Source organism: Pinus tabuliformis, chromosome J, assembly GCF_031772625.1.
Source record: "Pinus tabuliformis cultivar Carrire ecotype Pingquan chromosome J, CPIR1, whole genome shotgun sequence".
Taxonomy (NCBI): Eukaryota; Viridiplantae; Streptophyta; class Pinopsida; order Pinales; family Pinaceae; genus Pinus; species Pinus tabuliformis.
In genome coordinates, this window is record NC_142295.1 from 1,490,149,552 (window position 1) to 1,490,167,193 (window position 17,642).

Below are 17,642 nucleotides of genomic sequence, written 5' to 3' on the forward strand. Positions count from 1 at the left end.
AACATGTTGTTCAACTTCGGCCTGTTCAGTTGAATGCAGATCCCAATCCACCAGCCTTAGTCTCACAGCCAGCAAGGACTGCAGTTGTAGGTGCTTCCTCAGATCAGCCACGACAGAAGCGCAGCCGCATATCTACTCTATCTCAGCTTGCATCTGCTGCAGTTGCACAGCCTGCTAGTGGTACCACTTCTACAGTTGCAGTTGGAGATGATGATGATGATGATGAGGAGGAGCCATGGGGCCCCCTGTCTGACTCTGATGATGATGATCCAGAGATTGATCGACATGATCTTGGCTCCTTTGACAGTAGCTACTAGCCAGTAGTACTGTAGTACTAGTACTGATCCTTGGAGTCTGGTCACCGTCACAGTTTACTTTTGTTGTAGAGACCATTTCTAAATTCTAGCCTCCTTGGTTATGTGTTTTTTGTTTTGAGTCTTTGATCATGTATGACAGTTGACTATGTATTGCCATTGGGTACCATTTTGATATAATGGATTGGTTCATGAGCCTACTTTGATCATATGTTGTCTTCCATCTATATTATAATGCTGTGTGTTTGGAAACATGAATGAAAATCTTTAAAATTATGTTTAAAATCTTTAAAATTATGTTTTTTTATAAAAAAAATAAATATTTAATGTATTTTTTACAACAACCGAGTCATTGAAATCGAGCCAGCTGAGTCATTACCGTTTCGGAGTCTGAGTCAGAGTCGATCCTCGGCCGAGTCGGAGTCTTAAAACTATGCCGAAAACCACTTCCCTATTACATTTAAATCTTATATGATTGGCAGGAAGATTTATGGTCCGTTGGATTAATCGAAATGATTAATCGATTTTTTTTTATGGAGTTAAAACTTGGGTTCTTCACCAGCTTGGATAAGATTTTACAGGTGAAATTCATTTATCAATTATAGGTGCACGTAAAACAAATTTACATTTATAGGTGAAATGAATTCCCGGTGCAAGGAAATGGATTTACAAGAGAAAATAAAGGGAGACTTTTGCAATCATATGTTTATGAAACTAATGTACAGGTGAGCAAAAATGAGATTCATGTAAATACATTTTACGATGGGAGGTTGAGGTAAAAGAGGCCAAGGTGAAATAAATTTACAACTACATGGTGAAATGGATTTACTGGTGCAGGGGAAATAAATTTTACAGGTACATGTGAATTTGAATTTACTAGTGCAGGTGAATTGAGGTTTATGAAAGTAAATGGAGGATAAGTAAAAAATGAGTTTTTACAGAGAAGGAAAAACAACACATGGTTTTGGGAATCCATGGGAAGGAAAAACAACACATGGTTTTGGGAATCCATGGGGTTTTGGGAATCCATGGGAAGGAAAAAAACACATGGTTTTGGGAATATATGAGAAGGAAAAACAAGACATAATTTCAAATAAGTGGATGAATTATTCAATAAAATTATTTAAGGAGATATTTTCTGAATTTCATTTAGTAAATTCATGAAAATAGAAAAATATAAAATTCATTTACAGAATATTTGAAAACATTTATAAAATATTTCATTCCAAATATTTTATGACGTTAGTGAAGCATTGTCAAAAAGTGACATAAAATCTTTCCAAGCAGAGCTTCAGTGACAACTTCACAAACCCCAAATTTTAAGGCATAGAATTATCAATTGGAAGACAAATGGCAGAATCAACAACTCTAGATTTCAAGAGCATGGAGATATCAACATTCAGAAGACACCTAGCAGCAGAATACCAACAAATTGAGGATCATTCTGTAGATTTTCAGCAGTCATTCAACTAATTTCCAGATATCAAGGCACAATACTTTCAAATAGTTCCAAATTTCTAGCAGAATATCTAGGGATTGTTTTATTTTTAGTATATTGTTTAGGATATTATTCCAGAAATATTGTAACAATTTAGGAGAAGTTTATTCTATATATTCCATCATTTGTAATAAACAGGGGTTGGCTTTTGATGCCAAGAACCTGTTAGCTTTGTAAAACTTTTATTACAGAATTCCTAATCAAAGCCTTCCGGCTCCAGTTTATGGCAGAACTTGTGTTTCTTGTTGTTTTTCCAGTACTTTCATACTCTCTTTCTGCACATGTTCAAGTTTGCATAGAAGATTCTGGGTAAGAATAGATTGAGTATCAATCTTTCTAAAATCCCCTACAAAATTATAATCATTTAAAGAGATCAGTTTATTGGACTATTTGTCTGAGATAGCTCCTCTACATATTTACTAATTATTGCCTTTTGTCATCCTCTGCAATGTGTTTTGTTGGGTTGTAGAAGTTTTCTACCTGCATCCAAATTTGCTTGATTGATTAAGTATTCAGTTTGACTGCTTAATTACCAGGAATATCCTTATATTCTTCTATCAAATTCTTTATAAATCATGTTATTCTGTCAGGCTGATAGCTAACACTTTGTGGAAGGAATTTGTAAGAGGGGTATTTATTCATGAACAGGGATTGTGCAATCATCAGCAACCACCCAAACTAAATCATAAATTTGGCCATTGTGCTTCATAGGCTACTGTTTAGTGATGGTGAACAGTGTTAAACAAGGCCTCGTAACAACCGAGGGAGCTCCCTCTGGTTTAAGGGCCAGATTGAACCTAAAGGCTCATTGAGTTGGTTTCCTGGCGTAGTTTTTGCAGCGAAGGACTACCTACAGGAAACGGGTACAACAACGTCTACTATATATATATTTATATTTTTTGCATTTATATTAAAAAAACATCCAAAATACCAAATTGGTTGTAGAAGATATGAAAACATGCATATTTTTATATAAATCAAGATAGATGTGGCATCCATTGTACATCAATGATTAATTATTCCAGCATCAACCATCTAGAATCTAGATTCCTCTTCTCTTGTCTAGCCTTTGCCTCTACTTCAATTCTATAGGGATATTAGTCAACATTGCCTAATTTTGATCAAACAACTTAATCCAAGCCTTATAACATGCCTGATCAATGATTTTGACTTAGTGAAGTAATTGCTAAGACCATGACAAAGGAGTTCAACAATCAGCAACACCGACACTTGGGTACATATAGAGCTTGGTGCTCTTGATTAAATGCCAATCCCATGCCCTCATACATGATATAATCCAATGAAACGCCACAATCCCATTGATCTTGAAAACTGTTAAGTCTACTGAATTTTGAATGGGATATGAAATTCTATTTTCTCCATATGAAGTTTGATGAGGTTGGAACCACTCTCAAACACCTTGAGTCATTTCATGGTAATGTTAAAAATTTAAGTAAAAGCAACATTCTCCTTTATGGATGGAAATGAAAGATAAAGGAGAATGTTGCTTTTACTTTAAGAATTTAACATTACCATTAAGGAGCATCTAGAAAGCGAGGGGCACCTTGGGAGTCTTTGGAAAGTGTAGTTCCTCACATAACAATTCAAAATTTCCGAAAAAAAAACAAAAAAAGCCTCGCGGAATTTTGTGAACCGTCCACCTTCTCTCGGATCCGCCCGCGAACCGCGATGGATACATGCCCGAACCTCCATAGATACACACCCGATCCTTTCGGAATCTGTGGATCAGGCAACAGGAATCGTGGATCGGGCCCCCACGGATCCAAATTTCCAGGAATCGCCAAAAAAAGGCAGAACCGGGGATTCGATTTTTGGATCCGCGGTTCCACCGAAGGATCATTGGCAGATCCGTACGGGGCGCGATTTTGCCTCCAGATCCCTGGGGGGGGGACGGTTCCTGCAACACTGCCTGTGGGGGTGAGGAAAATTCCTCACAATATTTTTGCTAGTATTTTTCTCAGCTTGGATTGCTAGTTGGGCATTCATAGGTTGTACTTAGATTTCAATGCTACATAATAATAAAAACCTTGAATTGCTGCACCGATTTTCCCAACTTGGGTTTTTCCGGGGACGTTTGTCCAAAAATAATTGTGTTAATTTTTTATGTGCGTGTGCTTGTAATTTCTCAGTTTCCAATGCTATTATTTTCTGCAGTTTATTTGTGAAGGGTGCAATGTGAATTATTTGGTATTTTCATTGGTTGATAAATTGTTAAATTAATTAACAATTAGAAAAATAATTTCTAGTTGCTGCAATAGGATTTCGTTAGTTTTGAATTTTTCATCGGTACATGTGCACTTTAGGAGTGCCATGCAGTAGAGTGTAGAACTAGTCATTTTACCAAGTATTTATTTGACCATTGACTTATCAACTATTTGTCTGACTATTGATGTTACCAACTATTGTACACTCTATCTCGGCCATGTTACTAACACCAATAAAACTAAGATCTGTCTTCACCGACTATCACAATCACACAACATAATGGGATTTGCCCTTTTCAATTTCCATACATGACAATAGTGCAAGATGTTGAGAGTGCTATCACTAGCCAAATTGGGTATGTCTTGATTGTAAAATTCTGAACTTAGGAACAATGTTGACTCTGATGTTGAAGGAACAATGTACTTGAACTTGCTAGTTTGCAATTACAATGACATAGAGTTAATCAAGATAGCTTTATACACAATAAACAAGAAAAAATAAATGAGAAACACAACCTCATTTATAGTACGAAGGAATTATCATGAAAACTCATAAACTCGGTCTATAGAAAATATATGTGACCAATAGAGATGGTAGTGACTCAATATGCATTCAATTTGCCTCTAATAGTGAGGATTAATCAAATCAGGAAAAGGGGCCTCTTTATATGCATAGGTCAGACACACAATAATTGAGAAAAAATCGTTCATTCAACTAATTAGAACTTTATTAAAATCCTGACTTCATAGTGACATCTCTTCATAATCTCCTTCTGCATTAACTCACAACTCTCTTTATAATAATGTACATCATCACACTATAACAGAAAACTTTGAGCAACACTGCCAACGAACATATAATCAAGTCATACAGGAAAAGTTAAACTGTATGAAAAAATGCCTGTGAATAATAACTTGGGGCTAACAATGTCAGTTAATGGGATTGGTAACATCAAACATGCAAAAATACAACATAGTGACATGTAGCCAACTTACATGTTTCAAAATGTGACTTTAGCTATATACCCTACATCTTATTTTCTTAAAATCTAGTGGCATCATAGCTTGAGATTAATCTTGGAACATATAATGGTAATATCGATCAAGATGCACCAACATAGATTGTCCAATATGTTATATATGCTTAGGATTTCATGAATGGTTTATATTATCATATTTCTTGTTTGTCTTATTTTTGGTTTTCATTGTCAAATATAATGGTAGTCACGATCATTCTAACTAAAGTGGCTGACAATGGTGGTCTTTGAATTTAGTGATACTTTTTCGCGTCCTTCGTGCACCTTAGCGCAACCTGTCATGCAGCGTGGTCCAAGTGAATCTCAGCGTGTCCCAAATTTTGGTAAGTTGTTAACTATTTATTTCCTCTTGAGGAATCTTCATGTGAAATTAACAATGACATATACATTTTGTGCTGCTTTTGGTTCATAAAAGGGAGGCTTTGTTGTTCATTTCTGATTTTTAGTATCTGGAGCCTATAATAATGCAGTAAGATAGTGAAGCAATCACTAGCATATCTTTCTAGGCTAAATTTGTCTTAATATTTGTTATATTCACCATCCTAGGTTTGCTTATGCTCTTTTGCAAAGTTTTTTAAACCATGAGGACTCTTGCAAAGCCTTTTAGAATCTCCTGTAAATGCTATCTTGTTCAAAGAAGCTACACTTAAAGAGTTTCCTTTTTGTGCTTGGATATGCTTTTGGTGCTATCCATTGATATTAATGCATTTATCACAATTGGTATACTCATTTTATTTTTAGAATAAATTTGAAAGAAAACTATTGTATGTAAGTACTTTGTGGAAAGGTAATTTCTCTACTGCTTTTTCTTTGCATTTGTAGTGTAGCTAATGAAGGTATAATTGAGATAATAATAATTAGTAAAATAACAATAATAATATAATTGCTTTAAGGTTATGTTAACAATGAATTTGCCCTAGGCAGATTCAGTGTTAAATTCCAGTATGTTCGTGAGTATATGGTGTGATTAGGATGGACTTCTTCGAAGTTCACCTCTATTTATTCAACATCGATGGTTACTGGAAATTAGAGGTGGATTCTGCATTGACTATTTGTGAGTACCTTGGCCAAAACCTTGTTCTAAAATTGTGTATGAGTTTTGGGGATAAATTTCAGATTTTGAGATTTGCTTATTATGGGGGACAATGCATTTAGTGGCTATTGTTAGCAATTTCCTCAGTCTATTTTTAGTAGGTTGCCCCATGCATTTGATTGACATGCACCTTTTGGAGTATGCATGAGAGGATGAAGACTATTAGAAACTTATTTTTGTAAGCAGTTGACAGTTTTGGGCACCCATTTAATAGTTCTGAAAAGGGTAACTTCAAAATTTTTCAAGATTCTCAATCTTGATATTTTTTATTTTTATCTTTGTTGTAATCTAATTGTAGATTTGGACACCCTTTTGGGACATGTGCATATGGTTCTGTTTTGGTGGCATTTCGAGGTGGCCAATGTCTTGGTCAAACCTAGTCAGAACTTGGTCTAAAAATATTATTTCTGCACTTATGGAGGTAATCACACTTTTGGATACCTAGTACTGATTGCTGAATCTGAGAGTAATAAACTGCAGTAAAGTTTTGGCTGAAGCAGTATTTGAACCAATCTTGTAGAATTGAAACAGAGGGTTGGAGCCTTGTAAACACAAGGTTGGAGCATTGTGGAATATCATGTTGGAGCCTGGTGTGAAGATTGGAGTCTTCATCTAGGGTTGGAGCCCTAAAGAGATTATAAGAGTAATTGTACAAATTGTTTTTGTAAAAGAGGATTGGAGTCCTCGTTATTTTTGATAATATAAATTATTTGTTTATTCCACATTTTGTGTTCTGGTTTTATTAAGTGATCTTAACTTGCATAAATGAACAATTGTAAAAGAAATATTGATTCACCCCCCCTCTTAGTATTTCCAATAGAGTCCACACATCCGTCGAATATATCCTCCATTCCATCTCTAAAGCGATAGAAATGACGACCTTGATAGATGCATATCTGGTGACAAGAGCAAATGTCTCCTTGTAGTCTACTCCCTTCTTTTGGTAGAACCCTCTCGTTATGAACCTCTCTTTGTACTTCTCGTCATTGGAATCTATTGCCTGTTTGATGTTGTAGATTCATCAAGAAGTGACCACCAACTTTCCTTTAGGCCTTGATAGTATCTCCCACGCATTGTTCTTCATGATGGAACTGTACTCTTCCATCATGGCATCCTTCCAAACTTGTTGATTTGTTGGCCTCATAAGAAGAAGGCTCAGAATCAGTTATGTTTCTCAAGGCCAATTAACTAGGAAATTTAACAGGTGGTATACTCTCCCTAAAGGCCTTTCTAGGGACCTCTACTTGCTCCTTTGTGTCCCTCAGGGTTTGCTCGAGCCATCTTGACCTTGTCTTGGTAGAGTTCGAAGGAACATCTAGCTCCTCCACTTTGATTTGAAGGTTGTGCCCCTGCTGTTGCTGCTGCTGATGGTCCCTGCTCAACCTTCAGAGCCTCTTGGTCTCGATCCTCTACCACTATTGGATCTGTCCCATGTGACCTCCTAAAGGTCTTACCCTCCTCAAATCTGACATCCCTCTTGACCATTATCTTCCTCCGTCCTAGAATGTAAACATTGTAGGCCTTTGAAGTCTCACCATATCCAACAAAAATTCCCGTCTTATGAGGGCTTAGTCCTCTTCTTTAAAGGAATGTGGACATACAATGGACTATTAATGATGCCCAGATGACCCACCTCTGGTTTCACTTTTGTAAAAGCCTTCTCAAGAGTCATGCCCACCACTGCCCCGTGAGGAGTCTGAGGACTCATGTTCTGCAAGTATACAATCATATTACATGCCTTTGCCCACAAGAACATAGGTAGATCCTGATCATGGATAATGGCTTTGGCTGCTCTGACTATTTTCTTGTTCTTCCTTTATGCCACTCCATTCTACTGTGGATTGTAGGGCATTTCCAAGTCTTTCTTGATTCACGCTTCCCTGCAAAAATCATTAAACTCTTTGGAGGTATACTCGCCCCCACTGTTTGATCTTAGGACCTTGCTCTTCGCAGTCTAGTTCTCCACAAGAGCTTTGAACTCTTGAAATCGACTGAAGACCTCATCCTTGGCCTTCAGGAAGTAAATCCATGTCCTACTCGAATAGTCATTTATGAATGTCACAAAATCACTGCACCTTGAGATAGACTCCGCTAACATAGGTGCATAGATGTCGGAATGGACCAAATCCAACACACCCTTGGATTTGTTCTCATTGCTAGGAAATGCTGCCTTGGCCTACTTGCCAAGTGCACATACCTTACACACACCATCATGCTCTATATTGAACTCTGGAAAACTAGTGACCATCTCCCGTAACAATTGTAAAGCCTTGTAGTGTAGATGTCCCATTCTCCTGTGCCAAATCTCACTCCTGTCACTATCATTGCTATGTACTAGGGATTTCACTGCTCGTCCTCTCAATAGATATAGGTCAATCCAAGGTTGTGGGGGAGCGCTCTACCCCTCACGCTCCCTAAAAAAACACTCCTTGCCTTTTCGTGAGCGTTTAGTTTTTTTTGCAATTTTTTTTTGTGGTAATATTCCAAATGCAATTTTTTTCAAAAAAACAAATAAGTTTTGAGTGTGGCAACCTAATGATCAAGCCTATGGCCCTAGTATTGATATGCGATTCATGGTAAATGCGATTCATGGTAATGTTAAATTCTTAAAGTAAAAGTGACATTCTCCTTAATTTTCATTTTCATCATTTTACTTAAATTTTTAACATTACCATTGATCTGATATGATCATATATTAAATTCTGATGTAGAGTTGACTAGCCATTAGTGAATTGAATGAAAACTGAAAGCACGGAAAAACGAGGAAAACTGCTGGAGCAGAACACTTTCCGACAGCTGATAAACCATAAGAAAGATGAAAAACAGAAGTGTAAACAGCGAAAACACAAATATACCAGACAACGATATTGATTACGGAGTTTGTCCTTGATGGACTACGTCTCTGGGTCCGCTTTCAAGATGGGCAACCGTTTTATTAGGAATGAGAAGAAGAAGTCGGTTACACAGTGATTTAGTCAAACTGAACTTGCACACAGGCAATTCTGACCTCTGTCATCAGATAGCTCTCTGAACCAGCTTTCCAACGCCGCTTACGGTTTCCAAATCCGACTCCCGATGCTCCCGAAACTCAAAAAACAAAATCGCCTCTATCCCTCCAGAACCTGCATACAAAAGCTGAAAACTCTCCTCTTTATCTCCAATGGGGAAAAACTGCTTTTATAGGCCTGCAAATACATTAAAACCACTTCTGACTGCATTTAGGATGAATTGGCTGACTTCTGGGGTTTCAAATAGGTTGAGTTTTGCCACCTTTAGGCCTAGTCATGGTGGTCGAATTAATTACAAAACCAATTTTCAAACAAAAATCCAAAATAACTATGGTTTTAGCGCTAACTGCCAACGGTTTGCTAACCGGGCGGGAATAGCTTAACTATCCGCATGTGATCAGTGGGGGGTCTAACCGCTGTCATACACCTGGCGGTTATCCCCTAACGACGCAGTAACATCCCCGTTCACATGGCGGATTTCCACTAACAGTTGTGGCCAACCTCTGGTGGTTCCGGTCTACTAATTGTCTCCCATTTGATGGTCACATGCCATTACCTCCGCTGCGGTCTAGCACGCGGTCAATTCCCCACGCGGTCAATTCCCCACGCGGTTAACCTTGACCTCTGACGGTTTTAATTCCGTGTTCACATGTCTTCTTACAGTCCCACTGCGGTCTATAACCCGCGTGGTTTAGGATTGTGGTATGAATTGTATTTTGTTATATATTGCAATGTTTTGACATTTGAAACAGGCCGAGGGTTAGGTGATAGGGTTTTGAATGTAGTTTAGGGTGTTAGGACTAATACATGAGTTTGAAATGTATTTCAATGTAGGTTTAGGTCATTGGTCCTTAGGTTTTGAGCTAGGTAATGTAGTTTAATACATAAATTAATGTATTAGGATTTGAGTGCAATAGGTTTAGCTTAGGTTTGGATGTGATACATAGTTTAGTGTAGATTAGGGTTTTCTTAGAATTCTTAGGCATAAGTTTAGGATTTGTATGCGATAGGTTTAGCATAGGTTTTGAATGCATTTGGTGATAGGTTGCAGAACTTTAGGTTAGGTTTAGAGCTTTAGGATTAATACACAGATTTAGGATTTATTTTAAAAACCCATGTGTAAAACATTGTCACAATGCGACATTCGCGACTTCGTCACATGACGACAATAAACCCATGCCGATCATCGACACACGACGATATCGATCCTCTGCCATGACGACAACCCACGCACATCGTCAACTCCAGCTGCCTTTGCAACGACAACTCGGACGATGAATCTATGCCACTGCTGACACTGATGTCAACACACCAAACCATGCAAAGTCGATCGACAAAACACATGTCGTCGACCAAACCCTGGGGAACTGTCGATGAACTCAAGTCGACAACCAGGCGCTAAACCATCTCTGCTGAACGCCATAAAACCATAACTACGAACATTACCTGAACAACCTGATCATAACCAATACTGTCGATCTGTCGAAGCTGAACTGAAGCGACGACGACACTGAACGACACCCATGAACTCTGATGATGACACTTTGAACATCTGTACAATTGGATCGATGGATCCTCCTGGATCAACCATGAAATGACTCGGGATGTTTGAGAGTTGTTCCAACCTCATTGGATTTCATATGGAGAAAGAAGAATTTTAGATTTCATTCAAAATCCAGCAGTGTTATCAGTTTTTTAGGATTTCAGGATTGGGGGGATTGCAATGTTTCCATTGGATTTTGTCATGTATTAGGGTATGGAACTCGTATTTAATCAAGAGCACCAATCCCTCTGTGTACCTTGATGTTAGTGACATTGGTTGTCGAACTCCTCTATCATGACCCTCCTAAAAATGTACCCATCACTCAAACAAAATCTTGATTTGACATGCTATAATTTTTCTATCTTATTTTAATGCTTAGAGGGTGATTTTATGTCAAAGATCCCTATACAGATCCAAAGGTAATGACAAATATACCTCTGGATATTAATGCTTAGAGGGTGATATTAATGACAAAGATCCTGATTTTCCAACAAGACTAAAAAATTAGACATTTCTCTTGGTGGCAAGAGGCCCAAGCATTAGCAAAGATAATAGATTTACTTGTCTTTTCTAGTTTCTAATAATTTTTATAACTATTGACTCTTTCATATTTATTATGATATGGTTTGTAAACAATATATGACAATTGAAGTTTGAAGTTGGCAATTATAACTCATTAGTAATGAATATGAATATGATGCTTCATGAAAGTTGAAAGTTGTTTCATTTCATTTCATTTTATAACATTTCATTTCATGTTAGATATTATTTGTTGTAATGGTTACACTTAGCTTACAAGTACAACTTTGGTAATCAATGATGATAAATGTTATATATTGAATTTTGAAAGATTGAAACTTTAAGATGGATGAATATTGAGGCTCAATATGTTGTATGTTACTATGTTACCAACTTGTGGACGTGGTTGATGAAGATTATAACTTCTAGATGATTGTTGTTATATGGTTCATTCTATGTTTTTTATATCTAATTCATCATTCTACATGCTTTTGTTGACATATATGCATCAAAATATATAAAAAAAATTATATATATATTATATAAAAAACGCTCTCAGAATTGCTCCCAAACCGGGAGCTTATGAAAATGTCGCTCCCCCTCGCATTCCCCGTTTTCGCTCTGCTCCCAAGTAACCTTGGGCCAGTCTCCTTGTTGCCTATAACTGGCCTCATGCTAGGATCTACCCCTTTCAGCTGGACAACTACCTCATCTCCCATGAAACTGATCCCAGGTCCTTTTTCCTTCATGGTCAAAACTTAGAGTAAATTATTTTCTAACCTAGGTACATACATTACCTTCTTGACCTCCATAGGACTCCCTACGTCTACCTGGTGTTGTCACCAAGCTCCACATGTGGATATCTGTGCTCCTTGGCCACACTGGTGAAGATATCATGAGATCGTCCACAAACCACACCCCTCTTATAATGGTGCTAAAAAGATAGGATACTAGAGAAAATTCCTTCTTGAATTTTTCCGCCAACTCATCCATTTGTGCAGATGCAACTATGACATGCAAAGCACTTCACTTTGCTCATGTCTTTATTCCCTTGTGAAGGTGCTGCTCCACTCTGGTTTTGCTTAGCTTTACCCTTGCCCTTCTTTGCTTGCACAACAAGAGCAAGGTTCTGCACATCTCCAACTTTGTGTTGTCCACCAATTGTGGTTTCCTCCAAATCTCCTTTTCGGTGAAGTCGTCCCATAATCTGGCCCAATCATGAAGCTTATCTCTGGCCAAAACACCTGTCACAAATGTGGCCCACCGCTTGGTACACCCTTCTAGTGCTACTTTTACAAGCTTGATCTCATCCACCTCTTCCCCAACAACTAAAAGTTCATCATGACCCTGTTGAATCCTTGTCAAGTATGAGGCTACAATCTCAAATTTGTTCATCATAATACTATTCAACTTCTCCCATAGCACCATCTTTCTGTTTTGGTTGTCACTTTGGTACAACTTTGTCAAGACTGTCCACATTTTATAGGTTAAATCCTTCTTTGTTGTGTGAGGGGTTATGTGATCCTTCACACCATCCAAAATGATGCCCTTGTCTTTTATATCTTTGGTCTTATGTTCGTCTGCTTCGGTAGCATCTGAATCTCTTAGCTTGCAATTTCCCAAAATATGTTTTCCATTGAAACAATGGTGTTCGACTCCTTCCATGGACTAAAGTTTACGACCCCCTCCAACTTGTTTTCATACCTTTGACTTGATGATGCCATATTACCTGTTATGAATAAAAAATATATAAAATAATACAAATAATGTAAACAATAATAATAATAAATAATGATTAATTAACTAGTAATTAGTTATGAAAGATATGTCCCTAAGGACATGACTGTTGGTGAAGAGTTACCTGTCTAGGGTATATAAGCAGGCACTCACCCTCGTTTGTAATCATCATTCTCAGTCATACATTTTAATATATATTCTTGTATCTTCAATGGAGATCTTCATATTCCAAGTCTTTTGGAGTATTTAACTTTTGAGTTTACGAATCTTGTTCGTTTCATTGGTATCAGAGTATTCCTCTGAGTATACAAACTTTGTTCGTTACATTGGTATCAGAGTTGTTTGATCCTCTGGCCGCTCAAGTACTGCACAGAGTCAGTGTAATCTGACCTTTGGCTATCAACCCTTCGTCAATTTCGTTGCCATTGGAATTCAGGCTTTTAGCCATAGAAGTATTGGGAGGTTCTCCATTCTGCTATCAGGCCTTTGGCCATTAAGAAAAAAAAGAGAGAATTTAATTATAAAAAAAGGAAGTCATAAAAAAGAGGAAAAAAATTAATAATTAGAATTTTTCTTTTTGGTTGGTTGTTGTTGTTTATAGAAAAAGGATATAAAAAATAAATAAATAAAAAGGTGAAAAATTATATATAAAAATAAATATAGAAAAAAAATAATATAGAATTTATATAAAAAAATATATTTAAAAAAAATTAAAAAAACAAAAGTTTATATTAAAAAAATATAAAAAGCGCTGACAACCCTGCTGCACAGAGGCCTAGCTATAGGACACCGAGCTAACACTGAGGTGCCATTTCTGTTTTTCGTTGCCACCCAATATTCACAGTCCGACTGTCCAAAGCCACTAAACTGCAACACCCTATCCTCCGATAGTCCGCAACAAAACCATAGCCCCGCAAACCAAAAAAATATTACTCCATATGTTGTTTCGATCTACTGTATGCTCAATTGCAACAAGAGTGAACCAACAAAATAAAATAAAATTCTGTGGCAGAAGCGATATTTTGAAACGAACTTCTCTGTTACCTTTTAAGCCTAGCATCTCGACGATTTTTGCGGTCTAATCATCCGTCAATGGTGCCATATTAACAGACACAAAGGTTGAGTCGCACCCCTTCACAATATCCGTGGATCACATTTGATAAGCCACCATCATAAACAAATTCTTGTAATTATTTTGTAAATTCCGTATTCATAAGAGTGAAGGCTACATATCGTAGACAATATTTGTTAGGAGACACGATTAATAAAGACAATATTTGAAGTATTTTTCATTACAATACAAAAGGAAAACAAAAAAGAAAAATTATTATATAATAATAAAAAGGGAATATCGTTCAAGTGGAAAATAAGTTATATGATAAGTTTTAATTATTAGGATTGTGGAGTAGGAGATACCCACAAAAAGATAAAAGATAAAGAAATAAAAATTAAAAAGTAATTAAAAAAAGAAAGAGAGTTAAAAGTTAATTGAAGGCTTAACCAACTTTATAAGATAAAAGCTATTCAAAAGATCATATTAAAAAAAAGGTTGAAATAAGAAGGACAAATGACAAAAAATAGAATGGAGTTAATTAAGAAATGAAGGACGATTTTCCTATAAGGGTATTTTAATCACACATCACGAGTTAATTACATTAAGAGGAACTATCCAAGAGAAAAAAATTAATATCGCTATTAGCACAAGAAACGACGAAAATTACATAAATATTAATCTGGCAAATCGACTATTAATTTCAGATGCCAATGTAGGTGAAACAACAAATATTTTTGGAAAAAAATATGAAATTAATGATTTACAAATAACAGTAGATCATTATGAGTACATATCTCAATTTCATATTGTAAACATGTATGATATAGAGGCTGATGGTCAACCTTGGTTTAAAGAATTAGGTGCGTTCATGTTAAACATAGAGAATTTTTTTGATGTTTTTTTACAAGGGAAAAATCATCACATTTCGAGACATGACAATGAAGTCATAATTGATAATGTCCTCATCAAAAGACTTTAAAGATGTTATGAAATTGATACCTCAAAAGAATAAAAAACAATATCGGAGAAGCAAAAAAGCTTGAGGAGGTCATATCCAATAAAAAACAAAGAAAATTCTCATTTAAAAGATCATATCCAAAAACTACTTGCACAAGTAAAAAACTGTAAAACTAAGAAGCACAAGTTAGAACAAGAAAATGAAAGTTTTGACAAAAGTTTATCAGAGAAAAAAGAGGAAAATTTACGCTTAAAGAACCTTGATAAAAAATATTAGAACAAATTAAGTGTTTAAAAAATGAGAAGTTTGAATACCAAAGTAAAGTCGACTCTGAAAATGAGGAACTCTTACGTCTCAAAAATCATAATCAGAGTCTACTCACTCAAAGTTGAAGAAAAAGATACGAACGACGATCCAATCAATATCACAACTGAAGAAAATGACAAACCAATTGAAGGAAAAGTATATTTAGATGTTGTAGTTCATACAGAAGATTTTATAACCAATTCAACAACATCAATATCTGAAGTAAATCAGGAAATTGCCACACACATGATAAGAGAAAGTCAAAACAAAAGAACTCCTTATCGACATCTGAATCATAAGAGCAGACTTTTCAATCAATCTACGTACCAATATCACTCAAAACATAAACAACAAACTTATGTTCCAAGGAATACTGAAGTTTGTACAATCCACTCATGTGATAACAATTCATCACAAGTTTCCAGTCACCGCAAGATTCCACAAAAGATTAACTTAGGATGGTCAAATCCCTTCTCAGTTCGGCAATTTTATTTATCACTCCAAGGATCTTATCATCTTGTGTCAACGAAGATGACAACTCGAAGAATACTGAAAGATGCGAATAGTTTACAAGACAAAGAAACAGATGACACGCCTTGTTAGCGATAAGCTTTGAGGGCAAAGCTTTTTGAAGATGAAGGTATTGTTATGAATAACATATATATAAAATAATACAAATGATGTAAACAATAATTATAATAAATAATGATTAATTAACTAGTAATTAGTTAATGAAGAGATATGTCCCTAAGGACATGACCGTTGGTGAAGAGGTACCTACCTAGGGTATATAAAGAGACCCTCACCCTCATTTGTAATCGCCATTCTCATTCATACATTTTAATATATATTCTTGTATCTTCAATGGAGATCTTCATATTCCAAGTCTTTTGGAGTATTTAACTTTTGAGTTTACGAACTTTGTTCGTTACATTGGTATCAGAGCATTCCTCTGAGTATACAAACTTTGTTCATTACATTAACAGATCAACATTACCCACAAAACTCTCAAAGTAAAATTTTGTTGTCAAACCCTGTATGCCACTAACCTCATTTCTTCGGAGTTTTTGGAGCTTTGATACAATGCTAATTCTTTTATACTAGATCTGATTTTTTTGAAAACCAGAAAATATTTATCTCAAATATTTTCTGAATTTGATTATAAAACAAACACATTTGTATATTAACTCTGATAATTAAATTGGAGTGGAAATTATCATGAGAAACCAGACATATAACAACATCAAATTCACCCAATATCAATCTTCCTTCACTTTATTAAACTCTGGAAAATTTTGGGTTAGACCCATAGAGAAAATACACGGACAAATTTTCAGTTGTATGAAAACCTGTAACTTGGCCCCCAAGGAAATCAGCCTCTTGAAATTCAACCTGTCGGTTGGAAATCAGTTCTAGTAACTTCTTGGCTTCCTCTAGAGTTGCTCGGCCTCCTCACCCTGATCACACCCTCAAACTTGTTGTACGACTTGTGCACCTATGCAACTCAGCCTCTCTGGGTAATTTGACCTCCAAAATTGGCCACTTGGCTGCTGTACTCAGCCTCTCCTTTTTCCAATTCAGCTTCCTTTAATTTCTTCATGAAATCCTCTCAACAATTTCTCATTATTCTCCTCAGTTGAATCGAGACACTCACTATTAAGAAAATCACTTCCTCAACATAATGTAATTTGACCTCTTCATTAGGCGTATTTTATAATTTCATTTAGCCAAAATCCCTAACCCTAGTCTCCTAAGTGATCAATGGCTAAGATTAAATCCTAAGCCTCACTTGAGATCAACGGTTGAGATTATATCTAAGTCACTTCAATAATTTAATTATTTATTCTTTGAACTTTGGCCTAATAGCCAATAATAATTAATTAAATTACTTATTGTACTTTTCCTAAGTTAACCTTAGGAAAGAAATCATAAAATCACTTACTCCACCAACCAAGCACCTAAAGAGGCAATCACATATCTTCAACATTCTAAGACACCAAGCCAATGCGGAAGACCTTCTGAGGCTACAAAATCAACAGAAGGATGGTCACTTTAAGCGAATGTGACTTTTATAAGAATAAAAACGTAGCTCAAGAATTAAAAAAATTGGAATTCAACTTGCAAGGCACCAAATATCGCACTTAGAAGATGCCACATTTCAATGTACCCAAAAGTTGCAATTACGAGATAAAGAGAACCTACATATAAAAAATTTAGTAGACAAAATAGCCAAACTTCAACAAAACAAGAAAGTATCATAGTAGAAATATAAATATCTCAAGCATATGTTTGGCAAGGAAGTAACATATAAGAACAAATATATTTCTTGCTTAAAAGACCACAAGGAAAA

The 17,642-nt window shown here is 36.0% G+C and overlaps 1 protein-coding gene across 4 annotated transcripts in view; it reads left to right on the forward strand.

Annotated features, from left to right (window-relative positions):
* The window catches only part of LOC149233052 (amino-terminal region of chorein), a 159,296-nt gene that overhangs the window by 117,024 nt on the left and 24,630 nt on the right, over window positions 1-17,642 (forward strand). For all 4 annotated transcript variants that reach the window (XM_089379666.1, XM_089379664.1, XM_089379663.1 and 1 more), the window contains one exon: window positions 5,312-5,397. In XM_089379666.1, coding sequence (XP_089235792.1) covers window positions 5,312-5,397 — 86 coding nt within the window. The remainder of the gene's footprint in view (window positions 1-5,311; window positions 5,398-17,642) is intronic.